At 36.7% G+C, this 23,012-nt stretch overlaps 1 protein-coding gene across 11 annotated transcripts in view; it reads left to right on the top strand.

Annotated features, from left to right (window-relative positions):
- The window catches only part of INPP4B (inositol polyphosphate-4-phosphatase type II B), a 313,515-nt gene that overhangs the window by 198,690 nt on the left and 91,813 nt on the right, over positions 1–23,012 (top strand). For all 11 annotated transcript variants that reach the window (XM_062637265.1, XM_062637263.1, XM_062637270.1 and 8 more), the window contains 3 exons: positions 3,301–3,412; positions 7,064–7,136; positions 13,565–13,712. In XM_062637265.1, coding sequence (XP_062493249.1) covers positions 3,301–3,412; positions 7,064–7,136; positions 13,565–13,712 — 333 coding nt within the window. The remainder of the gene's footprint in view (positions 1–3,300; positions 3,413–7,063; positions 7,137–13,564; positions 13,713–23,012) is intronic.

Below are 23,012 nucleotides of genomic sequence, written 5' to 3'. Positions count from 1 at the left end.
ATGAAGATTTTTATCTAAGTATAATCACTAGACTTATTTTTCCCAGTGCATCACTTCTGTTTTTTTGCTTTTAATTTTCTTTCAAGCTAAATCTTAATCTTCTGATGTTGCTTGAAAGTTTTAAATGTGTGTGTTGTTTGCACCAGTGGTATTTTACATTCACAGTGTCTGACACAGCTAATGGCACTTTCTCCTTGGGCATTTATAGAGCTCTTTGTTGATTTGCATGCCTGTAGCATAGAGTGGTTGGGGTTTTTAGTTGTTGTTGTTGTTGTTTCTTGTTTTTGTTTTGTTTTAATTGTGTTTTCATATTTCCATGTGGAAAGAGAAGAGAAATGGAGGAAGTAGTGTAACTGCAATGCAGTGTCCCACCACTTAGTTTTATTCTGTTGCATGACCGCTTGCAGATACTGCATGTTTCAAATTGTAATATTAGATATATATTAGACCAGAACAGGAGTGATTTTGAGAAAAAGTCCAACGTGTATAGAGTAAGCTTCCAAATCTATACTGCTAGTTGTGCAGGCAAGCAATGCACTGCCCACTGCCATACTGAGGCCAAACCGCTAATAACAGCAATGAGGGGAAATATTTAGTGTTCTAAAGGAAGGGAGACAAGGACTGGGAAAACACAATTGGCTTTTTTTTTTTTTTTTTTAATTTTATTTTACTTGAGCAACATACCTTTTTGGCTTGTAGTACTTCATTTGAAAATTAAGCTCCATTTTGCTCAACATCTCTTTATACTCTTAATTTCCTCTGATGTAGTTTTAAATCAGATCTGTTTTATGTAGGTCAGTCTCAGACTTGCAGGTCTCTTTAGGCTTAGAAAAATGTGTTTCCTAAAAGAGGATGGGCAAGATTTTACTTCTGAAAGTCAAATGGATGCAACATTTTCCTTTCAGACTAGAATAACAGTAAAGTGCTATTGCATATTTATGTCAGCCTGGTAATGAGGTCGTCCACTTGTACGCTTTAGTTGGGACACATTAAGCTGTTGAAAAATTTTCAGTCTCGCAGCCACACATTTTACTCTGATTTTTAAAGGTATAGGTGATTTGATAACATCTGTTGTATTCCCTTTCTCCTTGGAAATGCTGTAGTCGATTTGTTGAGTTAGCCTAGTTTGCATGCTGGTTTGACACAGGAAGGGGAAAACAAATGAAATCAAACCACTAAGCTGTAGCAACTCAGGGGAATGTTCTTCATTCAGAAGGCAGTTAAGTTCTGATCATGCATTTCAAATTTATTGTACATTTTTGCTCCTAAAAACCCTTTGGACATTGAACACTTCTTATTTCTTTTGTGTGTTTTGTTAATTAACATAGGCTTCTTTGGTTGCGAGGCTGTCTGGAATTGGTTCATTTTTTATTGTTCCTTTATTTTATTGTCAGTAATGAATTTGGCTTAGAGGAAATGAAGTAGTGACACATGTAAAATATGAAGAATTATGTCAATTTTGCAAGTTTTTATGTAAGAACAAATTTAATTTGTGTAGTTACAAGATGAATGTATTTTAATGAGTCACATATTAAAGAATAATGGTTTGCAACCAAAATAATTATTTAATTTTGAAGCTTGAGGGTAGCTGTATTTTGAGACTTCACTGTAAAAAATGAAAGTTTTGATTTAGCATAATAAATAAGTATCCATGCCTGAAAAGACTGACATATGCGCTTAACTTGAGTCAGTGTGAAGATTTGACATGCTCTGACTTAATTAAGGCCTTATGCTGCATGCAGAAATACAGATGATGTCAAATCGTGTGAGGAAAACGCAGAGACAGCGTGCTTCTACCTGGGACATGAGCAGGCACTCTGGGAAAGCCTGTGCATGGCAAAGTCCAAGGCCTGCCCTGCCTGAGAGCCGGGGACAATGTGTGTCGGCGTAGTGCTGCTCAGGTGTTCTCAGCGCTTCCAAGGCAGTGAGAATTATCTCATGGAGCTGTACAGCTCTGGTGCCTCCGCATGGTATTGTTCCATGCAGCAGGCCAGGCCTTGGATTGCAGTCTTTCTCCTGGTTGGTGAAATGAGGAGAAGGCTGTTTGGTTTTTTATTTTTTTTCTTTCCTATGCTAATACAGTGCGAGGACTGTTTTTTGAACTTCTCAAAGGGTGTCTGTGTTGAGGGGGTTTTGATGTTTTTCTGCAGCAAGGATTGCCCTAGGAATGTGGCAGTTTTTAATGGAAACACTTTTTTTCTAATATTACTGTTTCTGAAAGTATTTTTTCTTTTTATTGCCAGCCCTCTAGTCACTTTTCTTTGTATTCCTTTGTCCTGCTCCATCACTTCTTATCTTTGCTTCTGAGATGACACAATTACCCCAAACCCATTTGTTTTCATTCTTTTCTCTGTGATTTTGCAATTCTGCTAAACTTTATCATTTCCTTTTGCCGATTTTTACTTGGTGGCTGTTGTTCTACCTTCTTCATTGTTATTAAATGATCTGTTAACCTTCATCTTTTCTTTCAAAAAACCCAGTTGTTCAGAATAAGCCAGGGAAGATAGACTGCACCATTAACCTTGGTGTTTTGCTACTAGTGAAAGCTGAAAAGCATTCAGTATCTCTTTGGAGTTTAAACCTTGGTTTCTCCTAAAAGGTAGTGAGCAGTACTCTTGGGAGATGTAAATCTGAATTGCTATTTATTTTCGCTTAATTGGAAGTAAATTGTTTGCAGAGATGATAATAAAGGTGTTCATCTGGAACTATATTATCTTCTCCCATATAGTTGAAGAAACGGGACTGATTCTGAATAATTACTCTACAGAAGGACTTGGAAAGGAAAAGTGATATTCGGATTAGTTTCATTATTTTGGTTTAGCAGGAGGTTTATTAATATACTGAGCATGCCCTTTCTTCACAGATTATGTTAGGAAACAAAGCAGTGTGTTGTGCAATGAGATTGAAGTTCATAGGCAAGGTATTGGTGCAGTGTTACAGCCCTTTCTCTCATGGTTCACACACAGAATAATGTCTAGAATAAAAGCTTGGCATATTCATGGATTCTTCCACCATTTATAGCGCTTACCCATCCTCAGTTTTGTGGTGAAAACTTTGATTGCTATTATAAGGAATTTGGAGAAAATACAGAGTGCCTTATTGTTAGTATTTGGTTTATGATTGGAATCATAGAATGGTTAGGATTGGAAAGGACTTTAAGATCATCTAGTTCCACCCCCCCTGCCATGGGCAGGGACATAGTTGGCAGAATGGAGAGGGAACTAAATGTTTATCAACAATGTTTTTACTGAATGCATGCGGTGCTGTAGATGACCCAATGTGTGGATTTTTTTCCCCTAGGACTTCTGATGGTGGGAAAACAGTTGGTACCATTGAAGTCAATCTTGTGAAGATGGGAGAGCTAGAGGATGGTGAAACAGACCACATCACAACAGATACCCAGGATCAAAAGGTAGAAACTCAGTTCATTGTGAGCCTTAATTAGAATGATCAGCTTTGCCAAATACCTAAATTGCTAATTCCAAATTGGGTTACAGATATAATAAAAAATTTCCAGAATAAAGTACTATGTACACTTACTATCCCTAAACTAAAAATAGTTTTTAATGAAAACCTACAGAGTAATATTCTATCCTTAGTTTCCTAGGCCTTCCCCTTCTTTAGGAAAAAAAGAGCTAATTTTGATCTCACAGTATCACAGTATGCTAGAGATTGGAAGGGACCTCGAAAGATCATCTGGTCCAATCCCCCTGCCGGAGCAGGAACACCTAGATAATGTTACACAGGAATGTGTCCAGGCGGGTTTTGAATGTCTCCAGGGAAGGAGACTCCACAACCTCCCTGGGCAGCCTGTTCCAGTGTTCCGTCACCCTCACTGAGAAGAAGTTTCTTCTCAAGTTTAAATGGAACCTCTTGTGTTCCAGTTTGCACCCATTACCCCTTGTCCTATCATTGTTTGCCACTGAGTAGAGCCTGGCTCCATCCTCGTGACACTCCCCCTTTATATATTTATAGACACTTATAAGGTCACCCCTCAGTCTCCTCTGCTCCAAAGAGACCCAGCTCCCTCAGTCTTTCCTCATAAGGGAGATGCTCCACTCCCTTAATCATCTTTGTTGCCCTGCGCTGGACTCTCTCCAGCAGGTCCCTGTCCTTCTTGAACTGAGGGGCCCAGAACTGGACACAATATTCCAGATGGGGTCTCACCAGGGCAGAGTAGAGGGGAAGGAGGACCTCTCTCAACCTACTAACCACCCCCCTTCTAATACACCCCAGGATGCCATTGGCCTTCTTGGCCACAAGGGCACAATGTTGGCTCATGGTCATCCTGTCGTCCACTAGGACCCCCAGGTCCCTCTCCCCTACACTGCTCTCTAACAGGTCGTTAATCTCAACTGATTGTATTTGATCACTCCTAATCAAAAAATGTCCATAGAGACACCATAAATTTTATTTTTCCCTTGGACAGTTCCTCCATTTTCTGCCCTTGAAGTCCATGGATTTTTATGTGCAACCTGTGCCCACAATATTGAAAACCTTGAAAGAATGACAGACAAGCAAGCCAAAGAAGAGATGAGTCCCCTTGCAAAGGGAAAGGTTCAGCTGCATTTCATGGGAGCACACAGCTGTGGGGAAAATCAGTGGGAGGGATGGCATAGCAATGATGGCTTAAAGTGGTAGCATAGAGCGGTGTTGATCAGAAGGTTGTATGTAGGGATTTTAAGTTGGATGCTTATGGTGTGGGGCAAGAGAAAAGATAGAAGGGCTTGCAAAGAGCAAAAATGCTCTTAAGTAGGCAGGTTGTTGCAGGCAAAAGTGGTGGAGACTGCAGTTGAAGTTGAAACGGGGAGAGTGGATTTGAGAGTTTAAAAAAAAAAGCAAAGGAAGGAACATGGAAAGGATGGGCTTTTTCTATGATGACAAGAGGTTTAGGATTGGAGGAAATTCAGAAATGACTGCTCAGAACAAGGAAATCAGAGCTTGAATGATTTGCAGTTAATAAAAAGGTCTCTCTAACTGGCTCCCTAACTGATGGTAACTGACATACCTGTACAGGATTGCCTCCTCCTATCTCTGTGTCTGCAGCCTCATTCTTACTAACAGAATTTTTGCAGCCCTAATACTATGGTGTATTGCTATACACTATGGTGTATTCTGTTATTAGTGGGGAAAAGAAAAAAATTACATTAGGTAATGCTTCAGGGAATGTAAGTTTAAGGACTGCATTATTTTGTCTGAAAGTAACATGTAAGAAGCTAGCTTTGGGGGAATTGTTCTGAATACCTTTCCTGCTCAGCCAAAGCAGTCTGCTTTTGAGCCAAATTCTGAGGATAGATTTTACATTCCTTTTTTCACCATTCTTCTTAAAAAACTTCAATGCCCTTTTAAAGCAATGGACCAGTGGGACCAGTTCAAAGAAGCCAGCAAACACTGAAATCTTTGTGGTTTTGTACTGCAAAACTTCCACAAGATACACCAAATGAACCATTTTTTCAGCCTTCTCTTTCATTTTGCTTTTCTTCTATTTCAAAATATGGAATAAAGCTTCCCACAGTTATTTGGCATATAATGAATGAACTCTGTCTAGCCTGAGGGAGCCAGAAATAGCATAGCCAGCAGGGCCAGGGAAGTGATCATCACCTTGTACTTGACACTGGTGAGGCTGCACCTGGAATCCTGTGTTCAGTTCTGGGCCTCTCACTGCAAGAAAGACATTGAGGTGCTGGAGTGGGTCCAGAGAAGGGCAACAAAGCTGGTGAAGGGCCTGGAGGATAAGTCTAATGAGGATTGGCTGAGGTAACTGGGGTTGTTTAGTCTGGAGAAGGCTCAGAGGGGACCTTATCACTCTCTAAAACTACCTGAAAGGAGGTTGTAGTGAGGTGGGGGTTGGCGTCTTCTCACACGCAACAAGTGACAGGACAACAGGTAATATACTCAAGCTGCGCCAGGGGAGGTTTACATAGGATATTAGGAAAAATTTATTTCCAGAGAGGGTAATCGGGTATTTGAACAGCCTGCCCAGGGTAGTGGTGGAATCACCATCCCTGGAAGTGTTCAAAAACTGTGTAGATGAGGCCCTCAGTAATATGATTAAGTGGTGGTCTTGGCAGTCCTGAGATAATGGTTGGACTTGATGATCTTAAAGGTCTTTTCCAACCTAGTTGATTCTATGATTCTAGGGGGTTCTAATACTTGTCAAGAAAGACAAGCCTCATGACAGTTCAATTTTCTGTGGTCTTTAAAGGATTCCTTAGTTTTTATGTATTAGTTGCACCATGGTGTTTTGGTTTCTATGTTCATAGTGAGGATGCAATTGTGAGACTGTAAAGTTATTGAATTATTTCAAAGAAGTAAGTTCTGAATCAGGTTTGACAATTCATTAGATTCACTATGTACAGGGAATTCCTCATGGAAGTGTAAGGTGATAGTTAAATTCAGTCTGAGATATCAACTGGTGGGACAATACATCATGTCTTGCTTTTTTAAGCTCTGCAACAGAGTATCTAGGAACTGGGGAAGCCCTAGGAGCTCCCTATCACCTTTAGAGGCTATCTGTTGTTTTTTTCTGACTGGAGGTAGGAGAAGCATTAAAAATGTGCATTTAACATAGGTTTACACTGTTGATTTTGCCATGAACTTTTAATACCTTTATACCCTGATCAAAGAAATCTTCAATTCACTTGTATAACAAATTACTTCAATCACACACTGTGAGTACATTTTAAAGACTTCCCGTGGTTTCTACTTTTCTGTTGTTTAAAAATCAATGGAGTGCTTTCTGACACTGGATGTGAAAACTACATTGTCACCAGAAAGCTCTCTGAAAGCACAAAAGTTGTCAAAAATTATTTTAACCTCTGCTGTAAGAAACCTTTCTGTTTTATCATGAAATAGCTGATCATATTTTGCCATTTTCTCTGCTATAGTTCTGATTGTGTTACAGTATAATAGAATGGGACTATAAAGAGGAAAATGTAAATTATAATTAAGGGTTGAGAGGTTACATTATCAGTGATGTTTTTCAGTCTGCCTTTTATAAACTGCTATGAATTTCCTTGTAACACCTGAATGTGTTACATTTGTTGTTGCATTTCTTTTGTAGTGTGCATTGGTTCGTGAATGTGCAGCCACTGAAGGCATAAGTGGTAAAGACAATTTGCCTTCATTAAATGCAGGTAAGTATTCTAACATCCGTAAAAATGTGTTGCAATGCTATGTCAGATCCTGAAGAAATCACAAAGATTTGGGGAAGAGCTCTTAAAAGGCTCTTCAAGTGATGCACAAATTTTTAATATTTTAATGTTTTGTACCTATTTGACAGTATCATTTTACTGAGAAATATGAAGAAAACTTCCAGAAATATATGTCATAGAATCATAGAATCATAGAATATTTAGGGTTGGAAAGGACCTTAAGATCATTTAGTTCGAACCCCCCTGCCATGGGCAGGGACACCTTACACTAAACCATCTCACCCAAGGCTTTGCCCAACCTGACCTTGAACGCTGCCAGGGATGGAGCATTCACAACCTCCCTGGGCAACCTATTCCAGTGCCTCACCACCCTAACAGGAAAGAATTTCCTCCTTATATCCAATCTAAACTTCCTCTGTTTAAGTTTTAACCCGTTACCCCTTGTCCTGTCACTCCAGTCCCTAAGGAAGAGTCCCTCACCAGCATCCCTATAGGCCCCATTCAGATACTGGAAGACTGCTATGTCAATTATGCTTTCTGAAACAAGCACTTCTATGTCTTTGCCATTCAATGATTTTCAAGACTGTTAGTGACTTCGGTGGGCATGGAATTAACCTGATAGTTTTGTCTAAAAAATAATTATGCGTTATTTGTAACTGCATACCCTGAAGAATTAATTTCTGTCATAGTTAATGAAGTGGCAATTTCAGTTTGATCTGGAAGCTGTATGTCCTAAAATGAAGGAAGCTGTTGGCAGGGTGTTCTCAGTTCTGGGTGAACTCTGGGCTTAAGTGTCCAGTGTTCAACTAGATCTGTTTCTCTTTAATTATACTGAGAAATATTCCATGCTGATATGCTGCACCATAAAAGTTTTATTAGCCCAGGTTTATGAATCTCCATTACTCTGCAGTAACAATGTCACAAATAAGTTATATGGGTCATCGGAAACCACAGTGCTGTCAAGAATTCTGTGTGTTTGCTGCATACATTTGAGGACAAATGTTACTGAAGTTTTAAAGCCTTTAATGAAACTTGTTCATATGACTTCACTGATAGGACAGACTTACTAGACTAGCTTTGCAGTCTGAGGGAAGCACTAGAAGCCTTCAAAAAACAGTTTTTTTCCATGTATATATGAATGCTGTGATTTTTTTTTTCTGTGACTTGTTAAGACTAGATCAAAAGCAAGGAAGAATTTCTTCTTCAGAGCTGCCATTTCTTTTCAACAGTTCAACATGAGATTAGATATGTTTGTGGAAATGATACTCATTGAGAATTACTAAATACACAGGATCTACATCTGGCTCCAGAAATTCCTGAACTGAAAATCACTGGAGGCAGGAAGAGTATCTTGAATATTTAGGTGTCTGTTTATGGCTCTTGGAGACAAGATACAGAGCCAGTTGAACAATTTGGCCCAATTCAGTGCAGCCATTCCTTGATTCTGATTCTCTATGTCACCCACATTAGTGGGTCTTAATGAAATGACATTTCTGTACAGAGAAAATGTTACTGATTCCCAGCTGATTTCTTTCAATTTGCTGTCTCTGTTGAGTGAGTTTCATTGTTTTTTTTGTGTTTTTTTTGTGTTTTTTTTTTTTTTTTTTTTTTTTGGGGGTTTTTTTTTTTTTTTTTTTTTTTTTTTATGGGGAAATGCCGTACTTTGGGGATTGTAGTTTTTTGGAACTTCCAAGGCAGATGCCAATTTTATGATTATTAAAGTCTAGATCACTTTTCAAGAGTATTTGCACATGACTTTTTTGTTTATCTAGACAGTGCTTAACATTTCTACATTTATTGTTCTCATATACAAACACACAATATAAAACCAAAACCCCCACCCAACACTACTAGGGTAGGTTTTTGTTTGGTTGATCACTTTTTGTTATTTAAAAGAGTTGAGGGAAAAAATCAGAACTGCAGATGCGTATGCAAGAAATGACAGCACACAGGATATTGGAAAAAGTTTTCAGTCACAGGAAGTTTGTTCTAGTAAATACATACTCTTCAGTCTGTTTCCTGTGGTTGTGACTTCCTCTTCTCACTCCAGTTGCCTGCACTTCCCTGCTGACACCTGGCACTAGTTCCAGGTTTTGTCAGTCCCAGTGTCTTTACTGAATTCCCAATTTCTTCTTTTTTAAAATTTTAGCTCTCCTTTTATATTCTCAACCTTTTTGCCCACCCAGTTAGACTTCTTGTCCAGCACACTGCTGTGACTGTTCTTCATGTGGATCAAATTCCTGTGTTGTCTGTAGACTGGCTTTCTCACATGGGTAATTCGGTGCTGCCCTTAAGCATATTGTACGACGCAGTAGCTCTGCCCAGAAACATATTCATCCACTCTGTATGATTGTCATGTGCACAGTTTTGGTGGTGTTAGAAACTGGGGAGGCCGCAAGAATTTTCAGTACAGGTAGACCCTTGGTGCATGTAGGAGCTGTAAAGTTCAAGTTTTGAGTTTTTACATACTGAAATTTCTCTCCCGATGCTTATGTTGTTGTCATATATGGTGAAATTGCACATCCCTGTAAAAGATCTGCTGTCAGAATTCAAGTTTATAAAGCACAGAATTTTCTGTTGCAGATTTCTGGCCTCATTCTGTGTATCTGGAAATTTCAGAAAATAATCAGTTTAAGCCAGACAAATTTGTGTGGCAGAATTAGAGGCAACCAAAAACAGGGACTGAAGGGAAAGGAACAATATCAGTAATACAGTACAAGTACATTACAGGCAACCTGATAACATCAGCATTGCCTGCACTACTTTCCCTGCTGTGTACACACAGAACTATTACGGTGCAGTATATATTCCATATAGATATGTATTTAGTACATGTATATACTGTTGTAACAAATTCTTTTACTATCTCCTGTGGTTTATCAGGCCTTCAAAACTATGAAACTGAAAAACTACCCCTGTGTGAATCTTGAAGTCTGTAGGAATAGATACACATTGGCATTCCTCTGTAATTTAAATCTTAATATAAGGAACTCACAGCCCTCAAGTGAGTTATGAGGCACTTACCGAGTGAGCGGGAATGAGTATCATATTTCAGAGTCTTATCATTGTTCCATTTATACCCCAAAAGATTAACTTTGTGTGTCTTGAAATTCAGTTATTTGTTTATAACACAGGAGAGTTTGCTGATTGTTTGCATGTAAACAAATTGAACTTTGCAATAAAAAAGAGAATAAAAGTAATTGAAATTAAGCAAAAACTAAGAAAATTTTAATTATTCTTCCCAAGGTTATATGCATAATACACCTATGTGACAAAGGAAGATGTAGTTAGAAACACTTAGTAAATTAATATATGGCAGCAGTATGTTTTGATCTATGTTTGATAGGGAATAAAAATGAAAAAAAGTATCCAATCTTTTATTATGTTTTCATTTTACTTGCAGGGGAAGAAGTGTAAAGGATATTGCATGGAATAAAACCACAGAAATCTTTAAATTTAAAAATGATAATTTCCAGAAATATGGCTAGTTAAAGATATGGCATTGGCTTTTAGGCTTCATTACCGTAGAGAAAGGCTTTTAGAATAGGTTTTTCTTTTTAAACAGAGTAGTTCATCTCTTGGATTGGGCTTTTTTCAGTGTTTTTCATGATCACTGTCTAAATATAGGAAGGATTACCTTTATGAAGCTTTGAGTCATTTTAATAACTACTTTTTATAAAAAACAAATCTAGTCTTGCCATTCTTACTATTTGGGTGGTTTTACATGCCTTCTAGAATTTGTTTTTAGATGACTTGTTGTAATTAGAAAGCAATTATTGTTGTAATTGGAAAGGAAAACACATGAGATTTTTATGGAAACACATGATGTCAAGTATTTTGCAGCTCCTGTTGATGGTTTTTCTCAGTTTTTATATTAAATTTTCTTTATAACCCATGGAGAGATGTTTTGGCTATATATTTTTCTTTTTTTTTTTTTTTTTTTTTAACTTGCAACATGTTTGAGATTATCCCCATCTGAAAATTCAGACTTGGAGGTAGTACTTGAATTGTAGTTTAATGGTTCTAACAGTGATAAAAGTCACAACTTTCTGATCCACATTTTCAAAGTTATTCCTGGTCTCCCTTGCTGTCTGTTCTGCTGTTTTTTTTTTTTGTTTGGCTTTGTTTTTTCCCCATGGTGGTTGTGGTAATGGTAGGGAGAGAGGTGAAAAGAGATTGTGGAGCTACATACATGTGTTAGGTTCTCACAGACAAATGTTTTTGAATGTAATAGATTGAGTACAAATATGAGGGCTATTCTTGGAAAAACATCTTTTGATAACTTCTTAGGAACTAGACATAATAAGGTAAAATAGAGAAAAGAGCCTTTTGTGCCTGCGGCATCATCATTTGAAATATCCTAATAAAAAATAAAAATATCCTAATATTAAAAATATTGTAATAAAAAATTATCAACCTGCTCCTAAAGAGCAGGTGGAATTAAAAACAAAAAAACCACAACCTCACACACACATACACAAAAAATGCCACTCGCACAACAATGACAAAATCACCATTAAATCATCATCTGTGTTTTGGCAAGTGTCTCTTTAAGGGCAGACCTGAATTAGCCCTTAGTTTCTTGAGCCATCCCTGAGATCTGAAGATTCTCATTCCCTGTCTTGATCCTGGAAGATGATAGGTGCCATATATCTACTTTGTGGATTTACAAAGGTTGCGATAATATTGACAAATCTGATTTTGTTAATTAGAAGTATCTCAGCAAAAAAGGAGGAAAATAGGAAAGTATTGCAGCATATTTTAATCAATATAATCAATATAATAAAGTCCAGACACTAAGGTTTAAGTTGATCATAGGCAAAGGACTTGGATGGGATTTTTTTTTTTGTAGTAGACACTAGTTAAGTCTGTGTGATGAGGTTTCTGGAACTGTGTTATGTGTGTTAAGATGCTTGCACATTGAAGTATTTGGGGGTATTAATAGTAAAGAAAAATTGTTGTTATTCAGCATATGTTATGCCATAGCTATCAAGCATCTATTAGGCCTATTTCATAACAGTAAGTCAGAATTTAGTTTTTGTAAGTAAAAACGCTGCTAAGTAAAGGCAAAATGACTCCAAAAAGACTTCCAGTTTCTCTTCAAATTTAATCTTGTTTTAGCCTTTCTGAAGGAACTTCTGTTAAAAACAGTTTGATTAAATAGACAAGACAGTTTGTGTGTATTCAAAAACTTGGTCTGTGTTTTTCATTCCCCGTAAATAAGCCTACATAAGCAGTAATGGTGGAAGTGAGTTCTGAAGCTGAAATTTCTATTAGTAGATGTCATTTTGACAGCAACAGTTTCCTTGCAGCACACATGGGAAATGCATTCCTAGGAGCTATAGACCATTCAGTGGCAGATCAATTGGAGCCTGCTCTGAGGCAGCTTTTTCCAGAAGGCTGATAGAAAGGTACTGTTGGAGGATTTGGATGGCTGTCCAAAGTCATTCTGAGTTGTATGATGTGTGTGTTAAATGAGAGTCATTTTTCTCCAGGTAAGCTTGTCAGATCAAACTTCTCTTTCTCAGCTCTTTCCTCATTTGCTCTTCCTGCAAAAAAAAAAAAAAAAAAAAGAAAGAAAATCAAAAAGAAGGAAGGAAAGGAGAGGATAGAAATTTCTCACCTTTATTATAGACCATCATTGTAAGATCTGACCGGAAACATAGCTAACACGTGAGAGCTTTAAGATAAAAAATATGATAGGTCTTTTAGTAAGACCTTCCAAGACATCAAGTAACATGATTTTCCTATGTCAAGATAGATGCTGAGAGCAGTGTGTTTATCATATTTATAGGCTTGTTATACTTATTTTTATGTAGTGGCAGTCTATTGATGAAGTCAGTGATAAGGCTGACTATAAAATGACATCCTTTTGACCACATCAATGGTCAAGTTTCCTTTAATGCAGATGCACACCATCGGTATTAGTGACTTCTGTGTGTGCATATCATGGAGATGTATTAGTTATAGCTAAACTGAGGCATGCTTCACTTGTCCCATGCAATTTATTATCAACGTGAGTGATTCTAGCAGATGGTGAGCAATGGCATTGACTGTATGTGAGTTCATTTTCTGTTTCTGCATTTAATTTTTTCCAACTGTAGCCAAAGTGTAAGAATAGAGACCATAATTTACATTCTCACTACACTGAAATGCTAAATTCACAGGATACCTCCTGTGCAGGGAAAACATGATTTATCTACTCTACTAGTAATACTTTGTCCTCCACATGCTGCTATAATAAATTAAATAACAATCTAATGTTTTTAATAGAATTGTAATGGTTCTAAAATTAACTCTGGAAGCAAAGCAGGAAATAGTGTATTATTTTTTAATATCATTTTTGTCATAAATTTTCAGAGAGTCATATAACCACAGTAAAGTAATGATATAATTTTTCCTCTCTGCAGTGTTAAAAAACCCAATCTGTAAGTTATATAGATTCCCTACTTCTGACAACAAGTGGATGCGGATCCGGGAACAGATGGCTGAGACCACCCTCTCTTTCCATGTTCCGAAAGAGCTGATCAATCTGCACATAAAGGAGGATATGAGAAGGTAAGGAAGAAGAAGTAGCAACAGCAAATACTAGATTTTATTTTTCTGAGTTGCAATAATGTAAGTGATGAGCTTAAAATATAATTTTTTAGTATGAAATAGGCAAAATATAGCAATCATTTTGGCTGCTAAGAATTTACAGCAGTAACTGAACAATAGCATAGATTGTTCAGAATTTTTAGGACTCCAGTGACTTCATAAGTTCTGAGCAATGAGCTGTGCTAAAGAGCAGTTATGATATTAAATGTGTAAGCATCAACATTGGTTAACAGTGTAAATGTTCTGAAAAGTTAACAATTTATACAGAAACTACACATTACAAGGGAGTGATCTACATTGTAGTGTGTTTAGCTTTGTGTCTGGGAAGTGCTAATGTCACAGGCAAACATGCAAGTAAGGGAAAATAGCATGTTTGTAGTTAACAAAGGAGCACTGAAAATATAAATCACATTTCTCTGACTAATGTAAATTAGTTGGCATAAGAAAAGGATACCAAAGTAACTGAACTTTTGAAGTCTTTGTTTACATTTGGTCTTGTAACCAGGAGGGACATCTGAGGATCATTACAGTGCGTATGGCCTGGGGATAAAAGAGGACAGGGAGTGCAGGTGTCCCAAAATCCTTTGTATGTCCAAATTCTGACTGCAGCAACTAGAATGGTAGCCTGTCCTTGAATACATGTAAGTTGTGCTGATACAACTGTGGAAAAAAGCAGTGTTTTAAGCAGTCCAGGGCTTTCCTGAAAGCATACTTTTTTTTTCCAATGAGAATGTGTGGTGTGGAGAAATGTGTTGCTTCTTTCCCCATGAAAGTTGCTTCACAAATAGGTAGGCATTTGGTCTCATGTGTGAGATTAACACTGCTTCCCAAAGCCACCCTGTGCACTTTCATGCAACTCCATCAGAGGGGGTTGCTCATGGTTGTTTATAGTGGCTGTTTGTCCTGCAATAGGAGGTTCTTTTCTCTTTTTTTATTCACCCCATCTGCTGCTTCTGTATGATCTTTTTATGCCAGTATAATAGCATATGAGAGACCACAATCTTGCTTTTAATAAAGTCAGTGAACAGATACATACTTACGCATGGTGATGATGGCTTATAATAATCATATGAATTGTTATAATACTTCCTTTTATTCATTTATTACTGTGTTTATGCATTTATGGCCTGATCTTGTTTGAGAATACTAACATGTAAGGCTTTTTTAGTAAGCAGTAAAAATAGATTATGCTGACTTGCACAGTTCGTCTGCTTCCTAGATTTTCATTTGCCCCATGGGTAAATGCCTTTTAAATGTTAGAGGATTGCTTTAACCACTTTTACTACTGCTGCGTTATTCTCTCCAAAGGCATAAGGCACTGGCTGTTATTTCATATTATAGCATTCACCTCCTTGGATAAAGTCATAGTAAAGAATCACCATAGTTTGGGGCTTTTTAAGTGATTATTCAATACTTACCAATATAAAGAAAGTCTTTGAGGAAGAAACTGAAGTAAAAGTTGCTCAAAGATTGAGTTGTTCTGATTTTCCTGACTGCCAAAACGTGGTTAGCTGTTTGAGCATAGTAGAAAGTGTGGGTGTAAGAAAAAGAGAGGCATAGTGATTGTATCGATCTGAGAGAGGAGGTAAGACCAACCAAGAGGAGCAACAACTTGCGGTAGAATACCAGCAGATGGTGGGAATAGGGGCAGTGTGTGTTACCTATCATCATATAAGTGTGTAGGTTGGAGCTTCAGTTTTGTACAGGCTTTGCTTATTGAAATAAATGCAAAGATGTGCAATTATTGCAAAATTTTGTGGACTCCTTACATTGTTAAACGGATAGAACGATGTTAGAAGGATATTGTTATGTTAGTTCTTGAACTTGTGCAAAAATTACATTGCAGCATCTTGAGGCTATTCTCTTCTGAAGTATTCTTCTCTGCATCTTTTTTCCCCAGTTGGTATAAAAGAATAAATATTTTTTGTCTCAGAGGTAATTTCTTATCATCCTATTCTGGCTTCAATGAAGCAATTGTCTATAAAAAAAATATCCAAGTGAAGTGTTAATCCCATTCAGTGTTGTATTTTAAAATGTAATTTGAACTCCCTTTTCGCATAGCTCCTAAGATTGTTTATCTCTCGTATTCACTGTTAACCAAACTTTTTAATTTACTGATGTGCTAGTCTGAAGTATGGAACTCCTAAGGACGTTTAGCTTTGCTTTCCAGTATGAGATACTATTTTTAAAGATATGCATACATTACAGATTTTATCCTTCAAACCTCCCTGGAAGAAGTTTTAATAGGAGTTACATGGTCATTTTTATTGTTCTAACAATGGTCATACAGTTTGCTTTGCTGGTTTTATTAAGGAATTATTTCTATTTCTTCCGTAAGTTTTTTCAAGGAGTCCTTTCCCTAGTCTTTAATATTTCTTTACACAAATCTCGTCCAGATACTTTGCACCTATCATGCATGATTAGCCAAGAAGTTCTTTGAACCTAATTGTTAGAAGAAAGACTTAGTAGTTCACAGTCATTGTTCAGAAGGTTGGCTGACCCATATAATCTAAGCTTGCAGGTGTAGATGTAATTGGTGTTGCACTAGATGGCACAACAGCAGAATTAGTTTACAGTGGAGGCTGCAGTACAGGCTCTTTCAGATTTGCCACCACTCTTTTGCGTCTCTTGGAACCAAACTCAGCTTTGACTGAAAGGAAATTCCACTTACTTACAGCAGAATTTGGCCCATGGCATTTGTGGTCACAACCAATAAACAGATTCCAAGGATAAATTGCTGAACTTTGCTTGAACCCTCTCTCCAGAGTACAAAGCGTGCTGAAGCTTTCCTTCTGCATCAGGAATGGCTGTCCTGTCCCAACTCCGATAGCCTTTTCTTGTGCAAATCTGTGCTGTTTGTCTGTTTTCTGATTTCTTTCTTGTAACATTACAGGATAGGGACAAAGTTCAGACTGTCTGAAAGATGTATGTTTTTGTACTATATTTTAATACACAACTTCCATAGAGCAATGGAGCCCCAGGCAAAAATGCTGTGTATTGGGAGTAGGCATCGCTCTTTCTGGACCTTTGCATGTTATTTTTTACGCGACTGATTTTTGAGCAATTGCACTGCAAAAATATTGTATTAATAAGAGGTAATAGCATTAAGAAAAAAAACAAACAGTTATTCTAAGTAAACTTACCATGAATTTTGAAGCTGTTTCAACCAGCTGCATTTAGACAGGCACTGTTACTATGCTCTCTACTTAAGGACATTGAAAACCCAAGTAAGGTTTTCAAGTAACTATCTAGCACAAATGTTCACCTAGTAACTAAGTAACTACCTAGCACAAATGTTCAAAGAAGTAATTTTCCAATTTTTTCCAAAAAATGTAGCTCAACTACATGCATGTGCATGATGGTGCATGCATTTTACATGCATTTTAGTTTGTTATCGAGTGTTTAAAGTTGTAGTGCAGTCTCAGTGGCTGCTAAAATTTCCGGGTGTTATATCTGTGCACATCATGCCCTGGTCCATGCTGAGTAAATGATATAACTTGTAGACCTTATTAGAGCCTCCCACATCATTGTGAAGGACAAAAAGCCAAAGCAAAAAATAATCTCTTTCTCAAGATTATAATTAACACACTCAAATTCTGTCATAAGAAGCATTTAAATTTTTACATTGTTAACTAGAGATTTTGCACTTAGCAGTACTTATATGTGGTCCTAATAGAACCAAGTTGGTGCTATTCATGTCAGTGGGGGTGCAGAGAATATAAATTAGAGGCATTAAGGCAATTAGAAAAGCTTTGTGCAGTTTTAATATGTTGCTCATGTCATAAAGATTCTCACTGTTTATTTTGGATGAGCACTCTGATTAATATATTGGAGAAAAAAAGAAAAAAGAAACCCACAAAACTGTTTAAATGCTTGAGTAATAATGCAATTAATAATGTGATTAATCTTGTCACATGTGATTCCAAGCTGAAAGAAATGAAGTTATAAATATAAGCTATGAGAATAAAATGTTTTTGCTTATATCATACAGCTGAAGCAACATTGTCTTGAGACAATTCTAGTGTTTCTTGATGAATTGGTAGAATTTAAAAAACAACTGAAGAACCCTAAAACAATTCTATAGAGCATAGCTAAAATATACTATACTATTAAAGTGTAAATTCCACAGGTGCCATTTAGGGTATTACTGAATTTGAGACTCTTTGCAAAGTGTGATGCAGATTATCCTCTGCTATTAAATGTGAATCACAGAATTAACCTCAAATGACCGTGCTGTTTGAAGATCTCGAGTCTTTCAAAGATAAACCCAGGCAATAAAATATCCAAGGAAGGGCAAATTTTAAGGCAGGAAGGAAGAGATGAGTTTAATTTAGCTTGTATATTGTCTACACTTTTGAATAATAAAAAGGGGATAGTGATAGATAGAAATGCAAAACCTCCATCTTTCGGGAACAGTATAAAATATTCTCAAGCCTTTAAAAATCCTAGTCAATTTTCCATATATATATATATATATATAAAAGAAACAGGTTTTAAAATATTTTTAATGTGTGTTGTGGTTTGTGTTTTTGGGGTGGTTTGGGTTTGGTGTTTGTTTCTTTTGTTTCTTAAACAAATGTCGAATGCAGGAGACAGGCAGAACCTACATTTTAGTTTTTGCTTACCTGTCAGGTCAGGTTTACCAGAACCTGAAAGTTTTGGGAAAATCTGTAAAGAAAAAAAAACAACAAAAAAACAATTATTTTCTAGAGGTTCTATGTAAAAATTATTAAGAAAGAAACAAAAGTATCCTTTTATTCACTTTTTTTGTGGTAGCTTCTCCATAAGAGATTAAATCCTCCTTAGTAATTACTTATCTGTTTGAGAAACATTATAGTAAAAAAGCTACAATTCTCTCATTTCTTGGGAGAATGTTGTATTTCTTGGGAGAACATTCTGATGGGTAACTGCCTGTACATCACAGGACAATAACTTGTGGTAAAGTAAAATGAGAGTAATTTTGTCAGTTTCTGTTCTACAGAAAAAAACAAACAAACAAACAAACAAACAAACAAAACAAAACCAAGCAAAATAAATTAAAAAAAAAGGTTTATCCATAAACATGTACACTTTAAAGAAAAATTTCTTAGAGAAAAATAGTTCCTGTGTTCCTTTCCTTAAAAGAAAGCTTCTAAACTTCCTTTACTTACAAGTGATTGAGTCATGCCCTAAAGCTTATGGTGTATATTTACTCCAAAGCTCCTGTTTTCTAAAGATGCAGAACTTTGTTGTATTTATAACTTTATAAAACTTTTGCAGATATGATATGCAGATATGTTTCATCTTGGTTTGGATCCTGCTAAGCACTTTGCTTCTCACGTTTTCTGAAATTGGATTTCAGAAGCTAATTTTTCTTAGTGGAGGCAAAAATCACTTTCTTTTTTTATATTTGAACTTGTCATGTTTGCTTCACTTGGACATGCAAGACTAGATTTTTGAAGCTGAATGAATCAAAAACTACTACTTTGTCTTCATACGGCATTTGTGGTTTATGTGCTTTTGTCATACGTCCTCTTAATTATTTCTTCTTTGTGTAATTACACTGATCTTTTCAACTTCATATTTCAATTTGGGAAGATTTGTGCTATGTCCTTGATGATGCAAATGGCTATTCCTGCTGTTCACTTTTCTGCAACAGAATAATTGAATTCAAAACGGTTCATTGATGGTATGTCCCCTTCTGAATTATGCTTATCTTAATATCTTGCTGCTGGGTTTTTTGCTTTGTTTTGAGTTTACTGTCGCTAACCACAGGTTTTCACTGTGCTTTCCACAGTGGTGTCTGGGCTGTTGAACCTAGTTGTTGTTTTGCAAAACAAGTTCTTTTGGAACATAATTTCAGTATTAGGACTTTCTTCTAATAATTGTGAGCATGATGCGTATCACTTGTTCAAAATACTCCTTACAGAATTCAGTATTTTAAATTTTCAGCATTGAATATTTTTCCTTTAGGCTTCTAAGCTGTTTCTATCTCCTCATACCCAAAATGATGAGAAAGAGTCTTTTGCCATTACTATGGTCATTAGAGAGCATGGCACAAAGCACAAACTGATTAAGTAGAAATTATTTTGTTCCTCTTTCAGGTACTTTTAGTAGTTTACTATAATCATGTACGTAAGGTGTTCTCAAAAAAAAAAAAAAAAGGAAAAGCATGAGTTGATAAATCAAAAGGCAGAATATTAGTTTGAGCCTTGGGTGCTCAACCATCATTTCATAATGGGCTTCATCGAACATTTTCTTGGAACAAGAAAATTGCATGTAGTTTTACTTTGAGACTAATGGCAATAGTATTTAACTGCTACTATTGTCAGAAATGTATCCAGTCGTGCTGTGTTGGATGCCCTGGTGCAGTTGTTCATAAAGAAGAGTATAGCTGTTTCAGTCCATGCACGGATCCTCTTAAACCACCCTGCATATCCGTGTAACAGCTTGTGCAGTGACTGTAATTCCATTCAGCAGGCAGAGGCGGGGTAAAGCTTGATTTTCCTAAAGGGCACAGTGCCCATGAATTGTAGCTGAATAAATCAGTAAGACATTCAGAGTAAAAGAAGTTGTTGATTTTAAGTAAGAGTCTAGAACGAAGGTTTATGGCAGTTCTAATAGTGCTGTGGGATCCTGAGAAGTCTCATAAGTTAGACTTTTTCATCTCTTCAAAATTGTGTTGTGATGGCATCAATGATCATTAATCTTTATACTAACAATCACTGTGCTTTCAGCAGACCAGGATCCATTACAGAATTTTTCTGCCATAATGTCACAGAAGAGTTTTGAAGAAAGGGTAACAGGTAGAGTTTAGACTTTTTTTAATGGAGAACTGTTTCTAACCATAATGGGAAGTGCTCAGTAAAAGCTGGCATAATTCGTCTACTAAAGGAAAGAGTGGATGTGAAAAACCGAAAGTACCTGAGAAAAGCTTAAAAATAAGCTGATTAGCTGATGTTTGAAGTGAACTAGGACGGATGGGACAGACTATTTACATCCTCGTTCTGGTTAGGTACAAAGGAGGCAAGATTATGTCAAGGCCACCAAGGAAGATACTGAAGTAATCAAGGGAAGAGACAAAGTTGAGGCACGCTCCTGAGTGGGAGTTTTGTTGTACATTGACAGAAAAGACTATACAGGAGACAGCTTGAGGAACTGGACAGCAAGATGTAGACAAAACTTGTATTTTCATTCTGGAAAAACAGTTGAAGTTCATGCTAAGCACCAGATCTGTCATGATGATGTGTACAGTTACCTGGAAAATACTTCGAGAGGGGATTTGCAGTGGGAGAAGATGATGATAAATCACTCTGTTTTAACAACATTGAGTTTGCGCTGAGCTTACTGCTTTGTTGACAAGCTATTCAAAATTCCATGGCTGCACTGAAAAGGTGAATCAGTAACTGATTTTCCTTCTGTAGAGCCAATATATATTATAAATATTAATTTTCTTTTATAGCACAGTTTTTGTTTGACACAATTATTGGTTGAAGTGTGTTTTTTAAAGTTATTCAATGAAATAAGTTCTGGTATAAATATTATTAAAACAAAGATTTTTAAGATTGTTGTTGTGGGTATTAGTGAAAACTATAAACTTCCACATTTGAAAAATGTTATGTTTCTTCAATCTGTTTGTTTACTTTTGGGAAGGGCCCTTCAAAACAATGATGATAAAGCTTGGTACTATGAAGTGTTGTCGATGGAGGTTAGATATAGGAAAAATCTTTTTTCAGCCATAATTCAGAGTTTTACTGAGCAACAAAAGCAGTGACAAATAGTAAGAAATCATAAGACACAAATACTATCTAAATCCTCTGTCTTACATGTTAGTATTTGGAAAAAAGAGACATAATTTGCAAAAAGGCTGATTTTGGAGTGCTAGCATTTATGACATATAATCCTGTTATCTCATGTGTTGGCTTTACTGTATTTTTAAATGAAAATAAATTTAGAAAAGGTACTGTTCAGAGTTTTCATGCTATATATGGTCTAGATTTACTATAAAACTGCACATTCACTTTATTAAAACACTGTGGATAAGATGTGTCTTTTTATGACATACTAGTGGCTGCATTTTGACCTCAGTGATGCATTTGTGTTTCTGAGATGAAGCAAATAGAAATCTTGTAGACAACGATAAGAGCAGGATTTGACATTTCTTGAAAACATGTTAAAGATAATGTGGTGGGATTTGAACTTTCCCTTCCCGTTGGTGTCAATGCAGTTAACGTGTAATCAGCCAGTTAAACCAGTTTTGGTTTTAGGCTGAATAGTTTAGTCTGAGATAAGGGATTTCTGTTTCTGCTGTTGCTTGGCTTGAGCTTGTGACCAAAAGCTCCAGGAGTGGGCTTAGATAAAGGCAGGGAGCAAATCCTCAGCAGTGAGTTTTCCATGGCATAGAGGGCTGTGCATGTAGCATATTGATGTGCTGACCCCTCACTCTGTAGTAAAATTCTTCACAATGAGGGCAGTGAGACAGGTTGCCCAGAGAAGCTGTGGCTGCCCTGTCCCTGGCAGTGTTCAAGGCCAGGCTGGAGGAGGCTTTGAGCAACCTGGTCTAGTGGAAGGTGTCCTTTCCAACCCAAAAACTATTCTCTGATTCTATGAATACTATACTTCTGTATGGGAGGAGCAGTAAAGTTTTGGAACTCAAACAGGTCCAAATACTGTTGCTAAAACTATTAAATAAGACAAAAATAAAGTGCCAAAATATTGCCACTGCAAATAAATCAAATTGTATACCCTGACAAATCTTAGGAGGTTTTTTTAGGAGGAAGCCCTGAGATTTTCATTTAATGGGATGCCTCATTTTAAGCTGATAAAAACTTTCAAGGAGAACGGTGGTTGAAAATGGTGGGTTTGTCCTCTTACTGCTGATGATTCTTCTGCTGCAGCGTTACCAGCTTGTATTGATGATAGAGGAAAGTTGAAGTTTCATCTACTTCTGTTCTTCAGATTGAATGAAATGGAAAAAAGTAACTGTAAGTCATTAGTAAACTCCCAATGAGCTCATGTATTGTAATCTGTGTTTCCATTTTGATACATTCAAGAACATATATAAACAGTCTTAATACTGCTTCCAGTGCAATCTGCTTGATTTTGGTTGTTCTATTCACCAGGTACAGAATTATGCCTAGATAGCTTATTCTAGTGGTGTTCACTCTCATTCGAAGCTAATGATGATGCAGGCAACATCAGTGTATCAGTGTGGGGCTGTTCTGTTTAAGAAATAATTTTAAGAAATAATTTATGGCTAGGGGTCAGAACTGTTGTAGTGTT

Source organism: Pezoporus occidentalis, unplaced genomic scaffold, assembly GCF_034315485.1.
Source record: "Pezoporus occidentalis ecotype Australia unplaced genomic scaffold, CSIRO_AGI_Poc_V1 ctg51, whole genome shotgun sequence".
NCBI lineage: Eukaryota > Metazoa > Chordata > Aves > Psittaciformes > Psittacidae > Pezoporus > Pezoporus occidentalis.
This window is presented reverse-complemented; position numbering and strand designations above follow the sequence as displayed.